Source organism: Strigops habroptila, chromosome 6 (assembly GCF_004027225.2).
Source record: "Strigops habroptila isolate Jane chromosome 6, bStrHab1.2.pri, whole genome shotgun sequence".
Classification (NCBI taxonomy): Eukaryota; Metazoa; Chordata; class Aves; order Psittaciformes; family Psittacidae; genus Strigops; species Strigops habroptila.
In genome coordinates this window covers 15,714,786-15,736,834 of record NC_044282.2, presented here as the reverse complement: position 1 = coordinate 15,736,834, position 22,049 = coordinate 15,714,786, and the positions used below count along the sequence as shown (strand labels likewise).

General features: G+C 37.9%; 1 protein-coding gene and 1 long non-coding RNA gene across 7 annotated transcripts in view; one reads left to right on the top strand and one right to left on the bottom strand.

Moving 5' to 3' along the window:
* Positions 1–22,049, top strand: part of AFG1L (AFG1 like ATPase) — a 66,736-nt gene that overhangs the window by 4,110 nt on the left and 40,577 nt on the right. For 4 of the 6 annotated variants that reach the window (XM_030491154.1, XM_030491148.1, XM_030491153.1 and 1 more), the window contains exons 1-5: positions 2,022–2,161; positions 6,967–7,190; positions 15,006–15,057; positions 15,685–15,786; positions 17,128–17,258. In XM_030491154.1, coding sequence (XP_030347014.1) covers positions 2,056–2,161; positions 6,967–7,190; positions 15,006–15,057; positions 15,685–15,786; positions 17,128–17,258 — 615 coding nt within the window. In that variant the 5' untranslated portion in view covers positions 2,022–2,055. Of the gene's footprint in view, positions 1–2,021; positions 2,162–6,966; positions 7,191–15,005; positions 15,058–15,684; positions 15,787–17,127; positions 17,259–22,049 lie in introns of those variants that run through there. The other 2 variants (XM_030491150.1, XM_030491149.1) reach the window with 1 other exon arrangement.
* The window catches only part of LOC115610096, a 63,764-nt gene continuing 49,331 nt past the window's right edge, over positions 7,617–22,049 (bottom strand). The window contains exon 9 of the long non-coding RNA XR_003992116.1: positions 7,617–8,000. This is a non-coding gene — a long non-coding RNA (uncharacterized LOC115610096). The remainder of the gene's footprint in view (positions 8,001–22,049) is intronic.

The window sequence follows — 22,049 nt, the reverse complement described above, 5'->3', positions numbered from 1 at the left end:
TGCTTATAGCCGATGGAGAATCAGTTCCTGGGGTGTGCAGTACAGTGTATGGTGGTGTTTCAGAGTGTGCCAGTGTATGAAAGGCTCATAGCATTGCAGAGGGCTTATTCTTTTAGGTAGAAGATGTCAGAATAGACTCAGATGGGAAATTTTTCTGCGCTGCCTTGGATAACAAGGTTAAGAAAAAAAACACCACAATTTAAATAAATCAGATGTTTTTGCCGAAGATTATGCTGTCATTTTCTCCAATTATTCTTGACATTTCACCCATGCATATTGTGATGTGAGTTAATAATGGAAGAAACACCAGCTCTCGTTGCCTTGTTTATTCTTTGTTCTCAAGGAGATAAGCTGTTTATAAAGATAACTTATTTGTTATTTAAATCACTTTTACTGAAGTTGTTTCCTTGTTTGAGTTTCTAAAAATATTGCAACAATTGTGATTCATCTTTGAGATGTCTGTTCAATTCACTATGATTTGTACTGGAATTCATTCCTAAATAGGCACAGGTGTTGATAGCTGTAACATGCTAGAATGAGTCAAAACCAATAAATGCTCAATAAAGGCAAGGAAACCAGCTCTTTCAAGATGTGATAAATTGGGACTTTAGTTCACTACTAAATTAGTTATGTACTGAAGATGTGTCTGGAGCAACGACACATTTTAAAACAGCTGAACATGTTAGAACATAACTTCAATTACTTAATATTTTCAAGATCATAAACATTATTTTTAAAATTCGCAATACTGATCAGCATGTAATCAACTTTTGTTTGCAAGCTGTTCTGTAGTGCCCTGAAGTAACATTTTGCTATACCATTATTAAAAAAAAAAAAAAAAGTTGATTAATAGTCTATGAAAATTACTTGCTGGCTTTCTCATGTTGCACAGAAATTTAATGCTAGAACAAGACATAGGAATTCTGACGTTGCAAAAGTAAAAGTCAGTTAAAGCATTTCCTTTGTGCTTTTACCAGGAGCAGACATTTTATTACCTACTTCTTGCACAATGCACTCTGCAGGGAGCATCTTCTGAAGCTCCATCCTGACCTTGGGGTGCATGTCTGATGGGAATGGAGGGCTGGCAAACAGGCAAGTGTTACAGTTAGTGATTCGCAAGTGCCGGTGCTTTTCCCTTGGAGCGTAGGCTTTTTGCTTTGTGCCTTTCTGTCAAAAGAGCTTCACAGTCACAATGGAGGTGGTGGGATAAGACAGTCAGGTATCCACCAGTGGAGGCAGGGGGTCGGCATTCTTCTGAGGAGGTCTCAGGAAGCCTACTTGGGAATCTGAACCGATGCTGCCAAGGACAAGGCTTACAGTGTGCTAAGCACACACCGGCCCTCTGGGACTGAATCAGCCCCTAGGGTTTTGCATAACCTTCAGGGAAATCTGCTTTTACATTAACACATCTTGCTGTTGAGGTTTAGATACATATTTATAGGCATGAAAGTTGTACTGCTGACGTGCAGATAAGCTGTAGTAACTTTATCCAGGAATATTTGTCCTTAATATTTTAACTATGTTTTTCCTTAATATTTTGTGGTCCGTGCTTTTAGAGATAAACAACACAAGTTAGAAATCACCGACAAACACTAATTCAGTTGCCAAAACTCCTCAGCGACAGCCAAACTGGCCTGAAAGCTGCTGCACCGGACACAGCCACGGCGCAGCGCGGTACCAGCCGCAGGGGGCAAGCAGGCAGTTTGGAGATCGAGTGCGTGGACGCGGCAATAAGGTGCTGCAAGTGGCACCAGTGTGGCACTCGGTGGGTTTATCAGTGGAGTGCGATTTGTGCCGGGTGGCCGGAGCGGCTGCGCCGGAGCGCGGCCCTGGGGCGGGCGCGGCCGGCTCCCCAGGGGCTGCCCCGCAGCCTGAGGCTCGGTTTGGGGGTCAAAGGGAGGGAGGGAGAGGAGCCGAGAACCCACACTGGAGCTGCTCGCTCAGCACCGTCCGAGGCCCGGCTCGTCTGAGGGACCGCGGCCGTTGCCCCGGCACCGGCGGGACTCCATTTCCCAGCGCGCCCCGCGCCCCCGCCGCAAAGGCCGGGCCGGGAAGATGGCGGCGCCCATGTCGCCCTTGGTTACTGCGCGCTGCCTGCTGCGGGCTTCGGCGCGGCGCGCCGCCCGCCTGCTACCGGCGCCGGCCGCCGTCCTGCGGAGAGGTCAGTACCGCCGCGGGACCTGCGCCGCGCCCTGCCCTGCCCGCAGCCGGGCGAAGGGAGGGGCAAGCGGCAGGTTGCGGGGGCACCCCGTAGGGAGGGCACCGTGGAGCGGCCGCGGGAGCCGGTGCGTCCCTGCCTGCTGCGCCGCGGGTCTCCGCTCCGGCGGAGGGGGCCGCGCGGAGGGGTGGGGGACCGCTGGTGCAGGGCCGGGCCGGGCCCGGCCGCACACCGGCCCCGCCGCCCTGACATGCCCTGACCGTGTCCTCATGTTCCCCCGCCGGGGCGGCCTGTCCGCAGCCAGTTCCAGAGGGATCCCGTGTGCCCGGGCTGTGCGGCAGGGGCTGACGCCGGCGGTCAGCCCCGGGCCCCTGAAGCGGCGGGGGATCCGTCACTTGCCGGGTTAATGGTGCCGCTGTCCCCCAGCAAATAGACCTTCAGTGCGCCGCCTCGTTAAATGCCTTCAATTGCGGGTGCACCGGGAGCTTGGCGGGCGGCGGGGACGCTGGGGTCGGCCAGAACTTTTACTGTGCTTCAGAGTGGCGAGGGACTTGACTCTTAAAGATCATCCGATGTATAAAACCACAGCTGAGCTCTGTCTGGCAGCGTTACTTTGAAAGCCGGTACAGTAGACAAATTCATGGGTAACTAGGTTGTGTTAACTTGTGGCTTAGGTTGGAAGCAGAGGTGTGTTTTCTTTAGTGAGAGCTGTTCGTCCTCTGCCAGGCTGACAAAAGTGTGAGAGTTCAGTTAACGTCAGGCGGGTCCCAGAGGTTCGAAGGTCAGTCAGCAGATCCAGGAGGATTGATAAATGTGGACATACACATATTGTGATTTTACAGTATTTGTACATCCGGAGGAATGTAGACAAGCACTACAGATAGTAGTTTATATATGTTTTATTTGATACTGGTCTAACACTTTAAATCTACATAGGTTGTTTTTTTTATAACCAATGTATTACCATTTAAGAAAAGTCAGAGCAAATCCAGTGGCTTTAGGCAGTTCTTCAGCTTCCATGTTAAAGGGAAGGTAGTCATTACATGTGTTGTTTGAGGACATCTGCAGGGGTGGCCAGCCACCATTGAATTGGTTTGTAATCTTGGTTTTATGATCACTGGTTTATAGTCCTTTTTTTTTTTTTTTTGCTTTCGACTCTTCTGTATCTTCTTAATTAAAAGACTTCGCAAGTAGTATTTGTGTAAAGTTGCTATTTCACTGACAAACTTTTCTTCTTTCATTTGTACATCACATTAAGTGAGGTGTGCATGGAAATAGTACAAGTAATCTTATTTCAGAATAATGTCTAGTGTTTGTGAAAAGCTCTCAAGGCAGAATTCTGTCTGCTAAGTGGTAATAAAACAGATGCAATTCCCGTATGTTGCATTAACACTGACGTAGCAGAAGCTGTTCCAGCTTCTTGAGTGTGTCTGTCAGCAAGGGTGGTAGGGGGGTGACTGTGGGTCATTAACTTTGGTGCGATTGTAACCTCTGTGAATTTGGTTTAGATGCAGTTCTCAAACAACTATTAATGGGAAATATTTTTTATCTTTAAGAGAAACAGTAATTAACCATTACAGCAAGGTGTCACAGGAAATAGTTAATTCTCCATGTCTTATGTCTTCAGAATATATTTTCTTCAAAATATGCTGTAATCAAACACAATTCCTGAGTGTGATTCAGGGATAATTAGATAAATTTAGCTTCCCTTATATTTAGAAAGGTCAGTGTTGTCTTCCAGCCTTAATCTCCATGAATGAAAACTATTTCTGATCGTTCCTATGAGGGAGTGGTTTGAAGCATACATACAGCACAATGGTTAGAGGTGATTCTTTTTTTTTCCCCCCATCAGTCCCTTGAAGTGCTTGTTTCAACTTTGTTTCTGAATTAATAACAACACGTTTTCATGTGTACTGTGTGTGAGGGACCCTCTAGTGAGGTGAATATCGTAATCTGAAGAATGACTCCCCTTTTGCAATAAAAGGAGTTCAGTTCCATTTGTTTGATCTTTGCTTCTCTAACTGGATGTTATCTGTCATGGTTTTTCTTTTTCACCCCATTAAAGGTCTACAATTCTAATCATGTGTTTAAAAGATGTTTAGTTTGACGGCAGTAAGAGATCCTGCAGACCAAATTTGAACTCATCTGTGGAAGTACAATACTTTGTCTCTCCCAGAAGTGAATAATCATCTTAAATTTACATTAAATCTTTTTGTGTTTCTTGAAAACTCACAGATTAATAAATGCAAAGGAATCAGTTTCTGCAGTCATAGAAAGATAGCAAGAATGAAATTCATGTCGGGGAAGCCCAGGTTCTTTTCCTAGGCCCTGAAGTAAAGGGAGACAAGGACCTGCTAGGATTTTTGTCTTGGGAATTATCTTCTGACAGATTTTGGACATCACAGTTCAAAACCTTACATAATGAAATCCAACTACAAGGGAAAAAATAAGGGTTACCACCGTGAGTGGTGTTTATCTTGGTTACCCTTCTGTGCTCTCAACCTCCTGGCTGTTGTCAAGATCAGTTTTTGATATGCCACAACCTAGCTTCCATTTCAGATTGTCTTCTTACATAAATAACTCCAGTGCCTGCCTCAGCTGTGACTGTTGCCTTCATAAGTGGTGTCATTGAAGCTCGCATGCCTTTTTCCTGTGTCATATCAGACATCAGTTCTAAGTGGCAGTAGGAAAACCAGACAACACACTGATTAGTTTTTCAATTTACTGCTCTTTTTTAGAGCAGAAGGTCCCTGGAGTTAAGAACACTTTATATATTTTTATGTAAGTACTTATATTTGCAGTGGTAAACTAATGCCAGTTTACTGAAGGTGACTGAAGTTCCCCATTGTAAAAGAAATTTTTATAATTTAGATTGGAATTTTCATTAGGTATTCATGCATTAAGTTTTTTTTTTTTTTATTTTATTTTTTTTCTTTGATGGGTTTTTCCCCTTATATTTCTCCAAGGCAGGACTTTTTTGTGTGTACCATGGTGGGTCTTCATTTCTTTGTCTGTGACCCTTGCATAGGCAAGCAGAAAGGCAAATACAAGCAGCTGATTTTATTATTTGAAATAAAGTGAGATTACACTGAAATACCTGTGTTTTAGGAACAGGAATAAAAAGTTGCAACCTGGTGGCAGCTCTTAAAGAAGCAGGGGATGTCAGGCTAAATGTGTTAACATCCAACCCTGTCCTGCACCCTGAAGGTGGGAAAGGTGGGTTATGGATAAATGCATGTCTGTAGTTTTACACGGTTTTGTAAGACTAGGTGGACAATGAATCGGCACTGTGCTCTTCTATAGTCATATCTAGAACACTACATAGAGATAGAAGATGCTTTTGCGGTGTGTAACACTTAAAAGATTTCAGAAGGTAGCTGATAAAAATGAAGTAGCAGTTTAATAAAACATCGAGTTACAGATTAGATAGTGAAACAGGAAGATAAAAATGAAAACCCATCTTTTGCAATGTGGAAGTTTTGTACGTGCTCGAAAGTAATTTCATTTGCAGTTTACTTTCCTACTTTACATAGGAGAATGCAGTGTGACCCTATGACAAAAGTATTATTGCAATTAATTTGTTTTTCCTCTACCACCTAAGCATGTTACCTGAACAGAGAGGAAAACTTGATCTTGCTTTGTTCCATAGGAGCTGCCTTTTGTTATGTTGCTGTTTTGTCAAGTGCTTTACTTTACGAAAAAAAAAAGGAAAAAAAAATCTGCTTGTACTTGTTCTGGTATTTCTGAGTGTTTAGAAGTTGTGTGCACTGACCCATGAACTTCTGGACTCGCCTTTCTCTCCTTTTTCAAGACAAAAATTGCTGCTTTTTGCTAGTGTTTTGGAACCTCACCTGCCTTCGATGAGGCCTCTGAGAAAGCTGTTAGAGGCCATTGGGTTGCTTAGGAAACTTGCGTAAAGCATTCAGAGATGAATTTCCTTAGATCTCACAATGTTCAAATATCTAACTATGTAGCCTATGATACATGCTTTTCCTACTTGAATCTATTGCTTTTATCATTGCTACAAATTGTGTTACAATTGTTGACAGTGGAAGCAAGGAAGATATTGAACAGCTTTTCACAGTGTATTCCATTGTTTTGGATTTTACTGATTTAACAAGTCGTCTTTGTAATCCTGTATATTCTTTCCTTCCCTAGTTCTATTTCATTTTATGTCCAGCAATTCTGACTACTTCTTTTTTTTTGTAAACAGAATTCCTCCTTGGGCAGGAATTATCTTCTAGGAAGAAGATAATGCCAGCAGAGCAGGCTGTGGCATTGCAGGGCTTCGCAGCTATTGCCTTGCTTAGTGTGCTCTTTGACTCTTTCATTTCAACTTGTTTACAGAATTCTTATTTGGTCTCCTGTTTGCTGGCTTTTAAATACTTTCTGTCCAGTTTAGCCCACCTTCGTCTAAAGGATTAATCTACTCTGAGAAATGTACTTTGAAATTTTTAAATATTTTTTCCCGATTTGGAAAAAAAGAAAAAAAAAAGGCAAAACAAAAAGAAAAAAGATCAAAACTTCCCTTGCAACTGCTCATCCAAATCTTACCACTCCAGCTGGGCTTTTTAGTATATGTGCTTGTTAATAATAAAAATAAATGTTAAAACATACCATTAGAGGTGTTTACTGCTGAAGTTAGAAGTTGGTTTAACAAAAAACAAGGGGTAATGTGCTTTAGTGGTTGTATAGGTAAGTCATGTATATACATCTTTCCATCAACTGTTAAGAATGTATGTTGTTTATGAATACAAGAGGGTGCTTTTCAAAACATCTCTATTAATTGCCTTCTTTTTGTTTTACAGCCTACACAGCTCAGGCAGATGAGAAGACAGTCCCTGGTACTCCTACAGATGCTAACTCCAGAGCCTTATTGGTTTGCAGTGGACCTTTAGAACATTATGACTTTCTGATTAAGCAAAAAGAGCTGAAAAATGATGAGCATCAAAGAAGAGTTGTGCAGCACCTGCAGAAGTTGCACGAGAGCCTTAAAGGCTACAGCATCAGTTCAAAAAATCTTCTCTCAAAGGTGAGGTTTATAATGATAAAATTTTTTTTTGTATTTATATTTTCTCATGAGAATTTGATTGAAATACATAAATTTCTGTCATTAACATGAATCTTATTTTTGCATCTGAGTCTTTACAGGTAGCTCATTCTTCATGTTTGGATCTCTGTTCTTTCTTTTTTTGGTTTGTAAAATTCCAGTGGCACTCTAGAAGTAACCCCATTAAGTATTATTGAAATAATTGTATAAGAAAATCTGATACGGCTTAGGTTATGTCCACTGCCTGCCTTTCCAAAAATGTCATTTGGCTACAGGAGAGAGGGGCCTAGACTGTGTTTTCATTCTCAAGCACTGATATAACACGTGTATTTTGGTTACATGTACCGAATGCTAATGTTTTGTGTTCTAACAGATCTTCCACAAATGAAAGTGAAATTAGCCAGCAGAGTCTAAATAATTTAGCTTTGCAAAACATGGTAATATCGATCAGACATGACTTTTTTAAAAAAAAAGTCTATATTTTCCAGTGTTGTCAGTCTCCAGGTGAGTTAAGGAAAGAAGGCAGAGGTGTGCTCTGCACCCCAGTTGTGTTTTTGGGGACATCACAGCTCCTTTTCAATGGCTTAACAGAAATTCAGACATATTGGTGTTGCACAGTGCCTTAGTAACTATAGTGCCTTAGCATTAGTCATGGTAATAGCCTGCTGTTGCATCTCTATAACTTTCCCATGAAGCTGTTGACACAGTGGTTTCCAGAGCCTCTGTAGCAGTATTCTTCATGTCTTGTTCTCATGCTGTTGTTCTCAGATTGTTGCTGTTGTGGCCTTGCACCTGCAAATATTGATAGCATTGTTATGACAGGTTCTCATGGGAAGCACCTAGATCTGGTGTGAGAATCAACCCTCAGCTTTCCTTGCATCTTGTTTTGTAGATTTGAGTTTATATCCCAGAAAACCAAACATAGTGCCCAGCAAAGTAGATAAGACCTTTAATTACTTGGTAAATCTTATGCAATTATAGATGTACACAGAATCTGAATAACCTGTGAATATGCTTCATTTGCACCTTATTAACATACTTCAGTCAGCACAAATATTTTATGACAGACATGATGAGGGGAAACAACAAGAACAGGGTGTTCAACTAAGTCTAATGATAAAAGTATAGTGCTGGGAAAAAAGTATGACAAAATATTCATTGCCATCATCATCTTTACTTTCCCTGTCTGCACTGGAGAGACACCTCCCTATCTCTAAAAGAAGGATGTGCAGAAGCTGTCATTGCTCTTCGCAGTCAGCCACTGGGTGTTTCCCTTTTCCTTTCTCTGCTTCTCTACTGAACTTGTTACCTACCCATACACTTCCCATTACAACCCTAAATTGTCCTATGCCTAGCACAGATACTGTATTTTGTTTGCATGGCAAGCCTAAATGATGAAGCATGAGATCGGGGAAGCCAGAGCCCATAGGGCTTAAGTGCCTCTAAGTGGCATGCTGTCCTTTGCCCTTTGTGCTATGTTATAATATATAATCTTGGCTTCAGGGCGTGGAAAAAAAAAAAAGTAGAGAAAAGAACATTGGTATGAGAAAAAGCATTATCTTTTGGACACACTGCCAGACTTTTACTCATTTTCATTCTTTAGGAAAAAAAGTTATGATGAAGGCGCTGGTGTTACTGTCAAAGGCTAGAGCATTTTGATCTCTTCTGGGAAACTGTTTGGGACGTACAGATATTCTGTTCTAAGAATGCTGTCTTTGAGAATAGTTTTGGGAGCTGACTTGTGTTACCTGGAGTGCCCTGAATTATTATAGTTATTAGAGCAGGTGTCTAGTAATGGCTTTGTAGATAAAGCATTATGTAGGTTTTTTATTTACTGTTTCTTTGATTGCAAAGCATGAATAGGGAGGAAAGTCTCTATTGCAGAGAACAAATACTAGTCTTATTCTATTTAGCAAATGGTGATGCTACTTTGTCCCTGTATAACAGAGCTAATCGCAGTAAAGCCAGACTGACACTGTTAAAGGAAGAAGTCAAATGCCATTTTTTAGGTTGAGAGTATGGTTTTCCCTAGTTTCTTTAAAGCGCTCCTCTCTTTCCTGAGAGTGGTGCTCTCATTTAACATTGCTTCAATTCCCTGCTTTATTTTTAAACCAGCTTTTAAAAATTGCTGCATGGCTTGCTAATACCTGGGAACTAATGTCACACTCAGTGAGAAGCAGCTGTAGAGCTACTTGCTATTGAGATAAGTGTTACTGCAGTTTCAGGTTTCTCTTTTAGAGATTGATATCCCTGTATAAACCTTAAGAAGACTGATAACCACGTTGAGCACTACAGTGCTGTGCTATGTATCAAAACCCCAGAAAAGGAGAGCAATGAGTTTTGTGTAAATCTTTGAAGCCCGCTAGCTTGTGTAATTAAATCAAATTGTAATTAATGATGGAGGAGAAGTCGCAACAACTCTTTCTCTTCTGCTATCTTTGAGGAAGTTATTTGCCACTTCAAACAAAGTTCCTCTTGAGGTAAAATGAAGCCAAATAAAGCATGGTTTAAATTCTAGTGAAGGCCAGGTTTTGCTTCAGCAAAGTTGTAATCAACATCCTTAATAAAGTTTTCCCCAGAATCAGTCACAGCTGTGACTAGGTACTTGATAAAATCATAGCCATCAAGCACTGCACCAGCTGTAGACAGTGGCATCATGTTTATCATATATCTTTATCTGTCAAGGAGTTTTCTAAGTAAGCAAAATGTATGTGTTGCTATGGTGGACTTTCAGGGTAGGGATGCTGCTGCAGGCTTGGTTCAGTTTTGAAGATTAGAACTAAAGGCTTTTTGTGGCAAAAAGAGGTGGTGGGTACTGCTCTCTGGAACTGGCCTGGGTTGAACAGGGTTTGTGTAGGCTTGTGAGTGGAAGGAGCTCCTGTAATTAGTGAGGCGTCTCCAGGAAGTACTAATGATACAGGGAGCAGGTAAATCCTGTATTAGTGAACAGCGTTGTCACTCTCCTCCCATGAAGGCACTTTGAATACGCTAGGAAGTAAAAGATAAACCTTATGCTATAGATGTTCAATTATTTTTATGATAAAGTGATTAGCATTCATTTTGCTTAACGTTTTATACTTAATGAGCTTTAATAGCTGTAAATGAAACTGATATAAATTACTTAAGGACTTTTTGGAAATAAGTCAAACACTTTAATGAGTTACACATAGTAATTTGTAGATTGACTTTTTGCTTTTTCAGAAGGTTTCTAGCAGCTTGGCTACCCTAACTTAAATATGAAATCTCCTGCATTGAAAAGAATCTACTGGCAGCTTTTTACAAATAAAAAAATAGTGGTGCTTGGCACTTCAAGCATGCTTATTTTTCCTGGCTCTGCCACTGAAAAGAATGTGGTTGAGAAGTTGCAGTGAAGAAAAGGGGAAAAAAAGAGGGAGAGAAGCCTCTTCTGTAGTCTGATACTCCTCATTTTATTGCCCAATTTCTTTTATGATACATTCGCAGAAGCCTCTTCCTAAGTAACAGTTATTCCAGAAATAGAAACTTCTTGTACTTCTGAACCATTACAAGAATGGTCTGCTTTGGTTTTAGTTTTGTTCTTCGTTTGTCACTTTTTATCTAAATAGTTTTATTCATTAAAAATATGGTAGAAGTAGGATTAGGGAACAAATACTTTTATCAGGTAAAATAGAAACAGTGTTTGTCTAAGAGACTTGCATTACCTCACAGGGCAAAGCTTTCTGTAATCAGTACTTTGGGGCGGAAGGGGTAGGACGGAACAGGATATGACAGGGATGACACCACACCAGCCATTTCCTTTATGATAATAAAATTCTGTATTTTTTTATGATGTAGGTTTTTTGGGGCATCAGCGTAGGATAAACTTGAGTAGAAAAAAACCAATTAGTCTTGCTACAAACCAAGTAGGCTTCTGTTTTTCAAAATTACTCAAATTTGAACAATGACTTTGATCTTGAGCTTGGTGAAAGCACGGCCTTGTATGTTGAGATATTTTGAGACCCTCTGAATTGAAGTTCAAGGCTGTAAGAGTTTGCATAGTCATTTCAGATCTCTAGCTTTTCAAAATAATACCAATTGGGACATCTGAAGAGTTGTTGAGTTGCTGTACTAATGACTTGAAATAAGCTCAATTAAAAGTGAGGTCATGTTTTCAAAAGAGGTATGAACAATAGTAAACACCATTCAAGACCTTGAAAATGTCTTCAGCTATAACAGCAACCAAAAAGGAGGCCTGAAAAGTGGGAGGAAGGAGCAGTTTTGTTAGTGTTAAAAAAAAATAAAAATCTGCCGTTTGGAGGCTTGTGTCTTGAATTTTGCATATTTTAATTAACCATCTTAGTATTGATGTGCATTTTTGATTGAAAGTTTTTCAAATCAAAGTGTAAATGTTCCCAGGAAATGAGTTGCTTGCTTCTGGTGTCTGAGGTAATGAGCATGGGAGAAGGTGGGAAAACGTTGCACATTGTTAAAGATATTTAAGAAAGCATAGGAAGCTGTCAGAATGAAGGAGATGTTTTGACCAATATAATTCCTTAGACGAGGTAGGATATTGATTGACTAAAGTGCAGGTTAAACAAAAAAAGAAAAATCCAATGCAATAGAATCAAAGCACGACACGCAGTTTTGAAACAGAAGTGTGTAAAAACATTTTGATACTAGAGGAGAGAATTCTGTAAATCTGGGGACACTCGTGTGTATCAACTTGGGGAATTGTGAATATTTTAGCATATGAATGGTTTTCAAAGAAAAGTGTGCAAGTCAACTGATCTGTAAAAGGAAAGAGGGCTCCTGCTCCATGTTGCATGTCCTGATGATAATGAAACTTGGTGAAGCACTTAATTTATGCTGTCTGAAGTTATTGCAAAAAATGTCACGGGAATTAAGAAACTTGGAGGGCTCAAGGGATTTGACATGTGTGGTGATGCCCCCATTTGAAAGGATGTGGTGACTGTTCAAAATACACATCTAAGGATTTCAAAATTTTCCCCTTCAAACTGAATTTTTGTGCATCCCTTAATATCTTTTGTACATTTTAGGTATTAGTTTTAGCATCTTTAAATCTTACCATTGTTGCAAAAGCAAATTTATTGTCAACCAGTTGAACACTGTTATACTGAGACCCCAAATACACGTCAGGATAACATGGAAGTGAGGAGCAAGGAGGAGCTAATTTATTTAGTTTGTCTTCCTACATCTCCCACTTTCCTCCCTTCCCTCCCTGAAATAAATAAGTTTGGCCTTATTTTAGGGTAACTGGAGGATCTTCTGTGTTAGATCTCCCCACAGTTTCTTGTTTTGGACTGTGTGTTTCAATGAAACCAAGATCAGTCATCTGCTTTTTTCACTCCTACATGCCGCTGATTTTCTTGACTACTTGCTGTGCTCTAACTTGAACCAACAGCATTGTTTGGATTTTATCAGAAATCCTAGTGGAAGTTGCTCTTTTTCTTATGCAACTTTCAGGCTTCAGAAGATGCATGAGAATAATTCAAAAATAAATACTAAAAAATAATACATTTAATGATCATGCAGAATAGCTTGAGACTGGTAGGATGTCTGAGTTTCGGTATTAAAAATCTACTGATGGAGTTTACTTTTTAAAATAAAATATTTGTTGAGAAAACCAACCCAAGAATATAAAAATAGATTCTTAGTGTTATACGATACCGGACAGGATTGAGGAAATGGGTACCTAAAGGTGTCAATAGTGTCACTTCTGACAGAAGTACATGTAAAATATTTCCTACAAACTTCTTTAATTGCTCAAAAAGGACAAGAATTTTTGTGGCATTTGATTTGCATTTAGAGATGATCAGCTTCAGCAAATATATTTGGGTCTGCCACAGTATCCAGTTATTTTTACCAACAGATAGCTCTCAAAAATTGCTGTCTTCACCAAAAAAAAAAAAAAAATAAAAAAAAAAAATTTCAATTTATTAAATCAACTAGAAGTTGATTTAGATTTTTATGGAGCTCAAGCCACTATAATTGTTTCCTTTAGCCAAAAAACCTCACTTTTTCTGTAACATGTTTTCTAGAAATGGAGTAATAAAATATGCCTAAAAAGACAAATGTCAAGATGGTTAAATGTAGTTAATAAACACTTCTCAATGAATAAAACAGTATAAAAATGGAGGCATTAATACTTGTTCTGGTTATGTAACTTTTACAAAGAGAGGTAAAGCACTCATCTAAACATTGATTTGTTTTTCCAGCTTTGTGTCATTCCTAGTGAAACTGCAAATCACATTAATATACAGTCTTTTTAGGTAATACATTTAATGTGGTAGTCTTGTTACAATGATTGTTGTTAGTCTCAAAAATAAATAAATGCTTATGAATGTGTCATTTTGATTTTTTTCTGTTTTTCCTTTCTTTGCCAAGTAACTTTGAGCATCAGTAGTTCTAATGAGTACAAGCTCTTAAAAAGTACACACTGAAAAATGTCAATTAAATTGTCTTGCAGTGCTTTCGGAACACTAGCAAATAGTTGCAGCCTTGTCTATTAATGGAATGGTTTCAGACATTCTGAAACCCTGTTCAGCCACAGATTGATGACACAAATTTTTGATGATCCAACTAATATAGCTCTAAATTAAACCTATAAGTGGGTCTTATATAAGAGCTATGATTGCGTATTTTCTGAATAAACTGGTATTAAATACCTGAGACATTATCCTTCTACCTTTGGTCATATATTTTCTTTCACGTTTAATTGGTGTTTTGCTACTGACTCTCCCATTTCTTTAACATGGCACTGTATTTTGAAAAGTGCTTTAGATTCAAGTTGTTTAGCAATTACCCAGCTCCAAATGAGACCACAGGGCTGCAATTTTAGTTTTCCTCTGTTTTGGCTCAGCTCATAGAACTCTGAAAGTAGAGCACTTTAGAATAACCACATCCTCTTCTGCAGTGTTTTTTGTGGATATCAATTCACTTTCATGGATTTGATGAGAATTTTGTTAAGATTTCCAGTTTTTTAGAAGCTGTTTCTTTTTAGAATTATACTTGGAAGTGGCTATGCACAGAACTGGGGTGGGGGTGAACTGTTTCAAATTGAAAGTCTTGATGTTATTTCAAGTTTTGCCATAAAAATACAAGTTTGAATAAAATAGAATAAGCCAACAGGTGTTATATGTCCTGAGTAATATTAAGAGACTAAAAATTCTTAAGCAGTATTCATTCAAGGTAAACATAACTCACTCAAAAAAAAAAAAAATAATAAAATTAGTAGATACATATTTTTACTGTCACTTCATTGATTTTAATCATGTTTAAACTAGAGATGATTCTGCATTTAAGATTCAAAGTGGAGAGAAAAGGGACCTACAGTGCTCACTGGCTTTGCAATACTGATTTTCTAATTCCTAATGGTTTATATCTGAAGAAGAGCTGCTTTAATAACTGTATAGTGTATATATCTATGAATACTACAATACTGCTTGATTTTATATCCTTTTTCCTAGGGCTGACTGTTCAAATGGCTTCATGAGGAAAAGGATGTGTTTCGATGATTGATGATGGATTGGAAACATTTAATCTTTTTATATGTGTTGTGGTAAAAAGGCATATGTGCTAGGACCGGGGATGGGGATATTTTCATGACCTAAACAAAAAAAACCTAGCCCAACCCAAACATTGCACAAATACAATGTTAAGATTGCTTACCGATTCTGAGCTAATGGTTTATTCAAGTTTACACTTTGCTAGCCAGTGCTACTTTGGTAGTTAAGTGTAGCTACTTTTTTTACCACATCAGTGTCCTTGCTTTTATTTTATGGCATGTTCATATTTATTCTTTTTCTTCTTGATTTGCAGTTCTTTGCAAAAAACACCCCCCCAAAAGGTCTTTATGTCTATGGAGATGTTGGTAAGTTTCAGCTGCATCAATTCCAATAGAATTTTTTTAAAATGCATGTTTATACAAATTCTGAAGTGTCTAAAAGCTTTATGCTTATGTAGCATTATTGCTTTAATGAATTTTCCAGGATTAGTTTTCTTCCACATTATGATGTTATTTAATATAGTTACACTCTGATGCTCTAAACTGTTAGATTCGACTGCCTTACCATGTGTATATTTTTTCAGCTTTACTAATATTTAAGAATGCAATTTAACAATTTGGTAAGTAATTAAGGGGGCCACGGAGAGAATTTATATATTCTACTTGTGACAGTGCAGCATGAAAACATACTGGCTTTTCAGAAGGGAATACTAAGGATGTTTCCTAGACGTGTGTGGAGCCGTTTGTGCAACCTTTGGGCCATCTCTTTATGGATCAAAGTTTGAAAACAGAAAAATAAAAATGCAGTTGTTCCAAGTTTTTGAACAGAAAATATAACTGTTCTTCACAAACAGTCTGGGCTTGTACTTTATTCTGTGGAAGAGTATAGTTTCATTAGTTCAAAGCTAATGAACAGTCATTATTGTAATCAGTACATACTGTTCTTAGATTAACTACCTGTTGGGGTTTTTTTTGATTGTTTTTTATTTGAAGGCACAGGAAAGACAATGGTGATGGACATGTTCTATTCTCACTTAGAAGTAGAAAAGAAAAAGAGAGTCCATTTTCATGGCTTCATGCTAGATGTACATCAGAGTAAGTGCAGACACAGGTATTTATAAGAATTTTATGAAATACAATATTTATAAAAAAGTCTGTCTCATTCTCATATTCATATTAATCATCATAACTTTATTTAAGCAAAAAAAGTAAAAAGTAAGAGAGAAGTTGAAGGATTTTAGCACTGTCTGTTACATCAGAGTAGATACTAATTGCGTATTATTTCTCAAGTATCTTTTCTTAAAGATTTCTTTGTACTTGACTGCATAGCAAACTTGGGTGTATATTTAGGATTAAATCCTTAATTAAAAGTTTTCCAGTTACCAATTAGCTTACACGCAATCCAAAGAAGGCAATTGCTAAACCTGAAACAGTAAAGGTTAAATTCAATCAGCATTTTGAATAAGCAATAACTAAATCAAGTGTAAATGCCCAGGTGAATGATAATACTCTCTGTAATTTAGAGGAAAAAAATAATAGAAGGAAGTTCATCTTTGGTTTCAGAAAATTTTTCTGACGAGGTGAATAAGGCACTTTTGACTGAGATACTGGTTTAGATATTTTAAAATTTGGCTCTTTATCTAAATTCTGTGACCTTAAAATGCTGTGAAATTGTTAAATAATGTTGTAATTTAGAGGTGTTACAACAGTTACATTTTTATTGGTAAGTGTAAACAACTTCTGTCACATTTAGTGTCCACTTTTATATCATTGTTGGGTTACTGTTGAGGTTTTCTGTTTCCATTTCTTGTCATTTATACTTAATCTTAACAAAGGTAGCTTCTTACTGCAGGATCTTTGTTTTCCAAATGTTTGTTTGTAGTCAGATGGAGTACAATCCATGAGACAGTATAGATGTAATAATCTTACTTTGTGCCAGTATTATCATCCTTACATTTTAAGATATAACTGTGTTGCTATGTCTGAGGTTTTTTTAACTAACTGCATTCTAAGTATACCTTCAGAGCATGCAATGCACAGAGCTGTGCCATAGATTTGTAAACACTGTAAGGGTTTTTCACTGAGAGAAAATTAATACAGAAAATGCCAAATTACAAAGCGAAACTGAATTGGTCATGAATTGGGGCAAGATAAAACTGTAATTTATATCAGTTTTTAAAAGATAAAGTATAGCATAAAAGGATTCTTTGATTTTTGTTTTACATTTTTCTAAACAAGAAAATACAAATCACACAATTATGTGAGCTTTTAGTAGTTGCCTGGATGTGGTTGAAAACTGTTTTCCTCTCTTGAAATGGGACTAAATTTGAAGCTTTCCTGTTTTTACTGGACTAGGTTACTTTTTATTTAGTAGCTATCTAGTCTCCCTATCTTAGAAAATGAAATAAGAAATATTTGCCTGTTTCATTAACTCAGGAATACATCGCCTTAAGCAGAGCTTGCCAAAAAGAAAGGCAGGATTTATGGCCAAGTCATATGACCCAATTGCACCAGTAGCAGAGGAAATAAGTGGAGAGGCTGCTCTCTTGTGTTTTGATGAATTTCAGGTAAGAAACATGAGATTATTGCTTCATTTCAAGGGAAACTTCATAAAATTACTTTTGATCTTAAAATATGACACTTGTTACTGCTAATACGGTATTTGAATCACTGGCCAGTAGTGAACTGTAGAAGTCACTTCACAGTCTTGAAGATGGTGGTGGTTTGTTTTTTTGGGCTTTGTTTTGGGTTTTTTTTCCCAGGAGATAAGGTGTAAGTTGGTGGTATAGTGCCCTTATAGTGCTTTCATTTACCAGTCTAGTTACTGCTCGTACAAGTGGGTATTAGAGTTTGGTGAGAGGCTCATGAGTACTTCAGGACAGGGACCATCATCCTGTACTGAGCCTGTATAGTGCCCAGGAAAGTAGCTGCGTGATACTTGCTTGGCATGTCTGCTCTTCGCTGTAGTTCATATAATGCAACAAAATTGTCTCAGTGTGATTAAGGATGTGGAAATAACACGTCAAATTCAACCTAAATTCTTTCCTAGATTTATTGGAGCCTTTGGCATGGCAGTGCCAGATTATATCAACATAACTAACATTGTAAGAAACTTTTATTGAATTATATGTGAAGATTAAAAATAAACTCATAAAATTATCTTTGCCCAAGCTAACTTGTTTTTTCATTTGTTTTGCACAGCTTGTGAATTTTGTTTTAAGGGCATGTCACAAATTTAAGTGTAAAAATTGCTTTATAAAATTTTTAGGAGAGAGGTTAAAGAGGTATTTGGTATCTCTCATCAGCTGAGATTCTTTTTAATGCAGAGAGAAAATGCAGAGCAAGATAAAACCAGATCTGTGTTAGTTCTCAAATCACCAACTGTGAATTGTCTGTGTTATGCTCTTAAATTAATACATTACTGAAGTGGACAGAGCAATTTATATCTCCTAGCTATTGTTTTACAAGCCTGTGCACCTGAGAAAATAACCGTTTGATGATCAGCTCCGATGACGGGGATTTTTGTAGCTGTAAAGAAGTAGGTGTTACTGTTTCAAGTTACTCCTGCGGTTTTCAACAAGGAGTATCCTTTGATCTAAGGGTTCAGAATGTGAGGAGCTGCGTGATCATTTTAATTGTACTTTATCTAGTGAATATGAATGCTGGGCTTCCAAAACTTGCAGTATAAAATGTGACTACAGAGACTGTTGTATTTACACGAGGAAGAAATGGGAAGGTTTGGAGAGGGCAGGGAGGAGTGTTCATTATAATGACATCAGATGTTCAGGTGGTAGATAGAGGCATCTTTGCTGTACCATGTGTTAGTGTAGGTACCTGGTTTTATGTATAAATGCCCACTGCTTTCCTACTCTGGTGTTGCTGTGTTTCCAGACTGTCATGTTTCCACATTATAAGGGGGAGAGACTCTGGTATTTTGTGATTCCAAATTGATTGCCTGCTCCCTCTGCTGACTTGCTTGAGGTACATCAATCACTTCAGTTGTAAAAATCACCTGTTTTTTCCCATGTGTCGCAGCTGGGAAAGAACTGTGCTCTAAAATGTGTATCTTAGACTTTGTATTCTTATGTGAATTTTTAAAATCTACTTGTTCTGGGTGTAATGTTCTAAATTCACAGATTTCTTGACGGGTTTTCTGTAGCACGGAATGCTGTGCAGGCTTTGCCTGCTGAAGAGGTGTCCCAGCTTACTGAAATTTTGCAGAAGGCACTGAATTTGGGATTCTTTCTGCTTTCTGGGAAACTTTGTGCTTAAATAGCCATAAGGTAGTGCAGTGACTGGAAAACCAGCTCACATGGTGACACAATTAACGTTGATAATAAGGAGCCATATCCGATTCGGGATGTTTGCAGCTCATTTCCCCAATGGAGGTAATGGCTAGGTTTCACTGCAATATTCAGTACTCAGATTTAAAGAATTAGATCAGAAGAAAACTGTAAGGAGCTGGAGACTCGGAACATACACAGCTCTAACTTGCAGACTGAGCTACTGTCTGTTTTGACAGATGGGAAATCAAGTTGGGTCTCTATGACTTTGACAAAATACTTGTGTAGAGGAAAGATCAGAAAATGATTGAGATTTGCTTTAAACCCTCCAGGTTGCTGTAAAATAACTGGAAGAAAAAAAGGACAATGAGCTGAAAACATATAGTTGTTTGTTTGTTTTTTTATCTTAAGATCAGGCACACGCATGAGGGATATTGTAACAAGGACAGCAAAAAGTATTGTTAATGCTCATATTTCAGAGGAAACAGAATGCAGAACTTCAGAAGACAAAAGCACTGCTGAGGCTGCACATTCCTCTTTGACAGTGGACTAAAGCTAAACAGAAGTACTCTGAAGTGAATCTTCTTGCAAAGTCTAGAGGACTGTTGAACAAGTGTAGAGTTGATGAATTGCCATAGAAAAATATTTCGGTACTTCTAAAAGTAGTTTTTTGTGTTCCAAAATATTGTATTAAAACCCCACCCAACTATTTCTCAAGTGTTTCTTTCTGCAAATACTGTGTGATGGCACTAAGCTTCTGAGTGTGTCCATTCTGAAGCAGGTATTTTGTCAGCATTTGCCTAACCCACAGGCTGCCAGGTTATTAAAGCATTGCTACTTATTACTGATCTTTGTCATATGGTTTATTGTAAATATGAAAGTATTTTTTTAAATCACAAAAGTCTTATGCTGTTCTAAAAATGTGTCCTTGTTTTGTAGAAAAATCCATAGAATTTAAGCCATTTTTAATTCTAATTTTGATTTTTCAGAATACAGAGGTTGGCCATGAAAAGAGCCTAGTTATTGTTTAGCAATCAAATAACTACACACAGGTAATTAGAAGCTCTAATTTCAGTGTGTGACTCTAACCAGTCACACTCAGTGTTCGTTTTATTGATAATGAAAACAGAATCCCTACTTCTTGGTAAGCTGAATGACATACAGTCTTAGTCTTTATATACCATCAATACTTAAAGCAAACTACGATTTAGGGAGTTTTTACTAACCTGCATACTATTAAAAGCCTCTAATAAAAATTAGTCTCTTATTTTTGTGCTAATACTAATTGCTCATAATACATGCTTATGTTTGTCATTCATTACGTGGAACTGTACCAATCAGTGGCTGACTGAGTCTCAGGCACTTACTTACACATGTAAATTAACTATTAGTCTAGTGGGTTTTTCTTTTTTTTTTATCTCCCCCCCCTTTTTAACATGAGTCATAATGGGAAAGCAGCTCTAGGTCATAAAAATCTTTTCTCTTAAATGCTAATGAAATTTCTCCATTCTCTCCATTAGCAGGCTCTCCTTATTGGTAATTTGTAGCCTCTGCTTTTGTTCTCTTTTGCAATGAATGCTGGATACAGTAAAAAACATGAGAAATGACAATGCTTTAGTTACTGTCTTCTACCTGCTTTACTTTGTAGAAATTTTCTGTCTTTCCCAAGCTGTATTAGAAACAAGAGCTCATATTTGCATCCTGGGTCTGAAAATGGCTCTTGCTTTTTGATGGAACTTTGGAGAGTTTTGTTGTTTGGTTTTTTTTTTTAGTGAAGTTGAAAACATCAGAGTTCCACATCAAATTACAGTTCTAGTTAATAAGAGAATGTTATTAATGCTTTTCTTTTATGTGAGGACTAATATTCTTTCCCTCCCTGTTTTGTAAGGTTAGCATGCCTTATAGGATTTTTAAACAAAAAAGTTTGGAACAAAATGGCTTACAGAATATATTTTTAAAACTTGGTTATTAGCTTTGCTTTGTGATACGAGAAATCCGGTTACCCCTGAAATGCACATGTATACTGATTCCCTGTGTGTCTTGTTTTTTAGGAACAGGGGAAGTTCTTACATTTTAGTATTCAGAAGAAATAAATTATAAGCAGATATATTAGACATATACTATAATAGTGAACTACTACATGCTTTTTGAAATATTGGATCTTAGTGATCACAGATGTGCAAATCTGAGGGGTATGTTACTGATTGTGTAAAAGTTTGGTTTTGAAAAAAATAATCCATATTAATGTATTCCATGGAACTAATTGGAAGAAATCGTTGCATGAACTGGTGTTTACATATGGTTCCTTATGAACATTATTGCTTCCAAACTAGCTGTCAAATGTAACCTAAGTCTTTTACTGTCTTTAGTGTAGAATTAATTTTTATTTTTTTTTTTTGCTGCCCAGAAAGATGATTTAGAAATGGGGAATGATGGGGGGTGGGGTGGTGGTGGAGCAGGGGTAAAAAATTACGCTGGTTAAAGTCGTCCTTGTAGGTGTGTTACTATCACAACATACACATGTAAACTGCTGAAAGCATAGCAGCCTGTCAGTCTGTTGGGTAATGAGTGCATACAGCTCTCAGCATGCCACCACTGTTTTACTTCCTCAGAACTGGGGTCTGTTTTGGTAAGTCAAAATGCAACAAGTGTCTAGATAATAACCAGAGGGAATGCAGGAGAAACAAGTGTAACAATAGAAATGGCTTACTTAAGGTTGCTGATCTCCACTGGGAAACTCCTCTAAAATATAGGTTGCTGTTGTAACAATGGGATTTTCAGAGACAAATTTTATCTTTTTTTGTACAGAGTGGTTTCTGTTTCCTTTTATTTCTTGGTACTGTAAAGCAAGTTCCTTAAGCTAAACTTAGATATTTAAAGAAATTTTACTTTACGGCTTATTTTTTAGTCATCTTATTCCCTCTCCCCCTCCTCCTAGTATCACTTGTCACACCCGGTTTTTTTTTCCCTTCATGTTTTGTGCCTGAAGGTTAGAAGAGGCTGACTGTGCTGGAAGTGACTGCCTGCCTTTTGATTATTCATGGACAGTAATAGAAGGCACTTAAAAAGAACAAT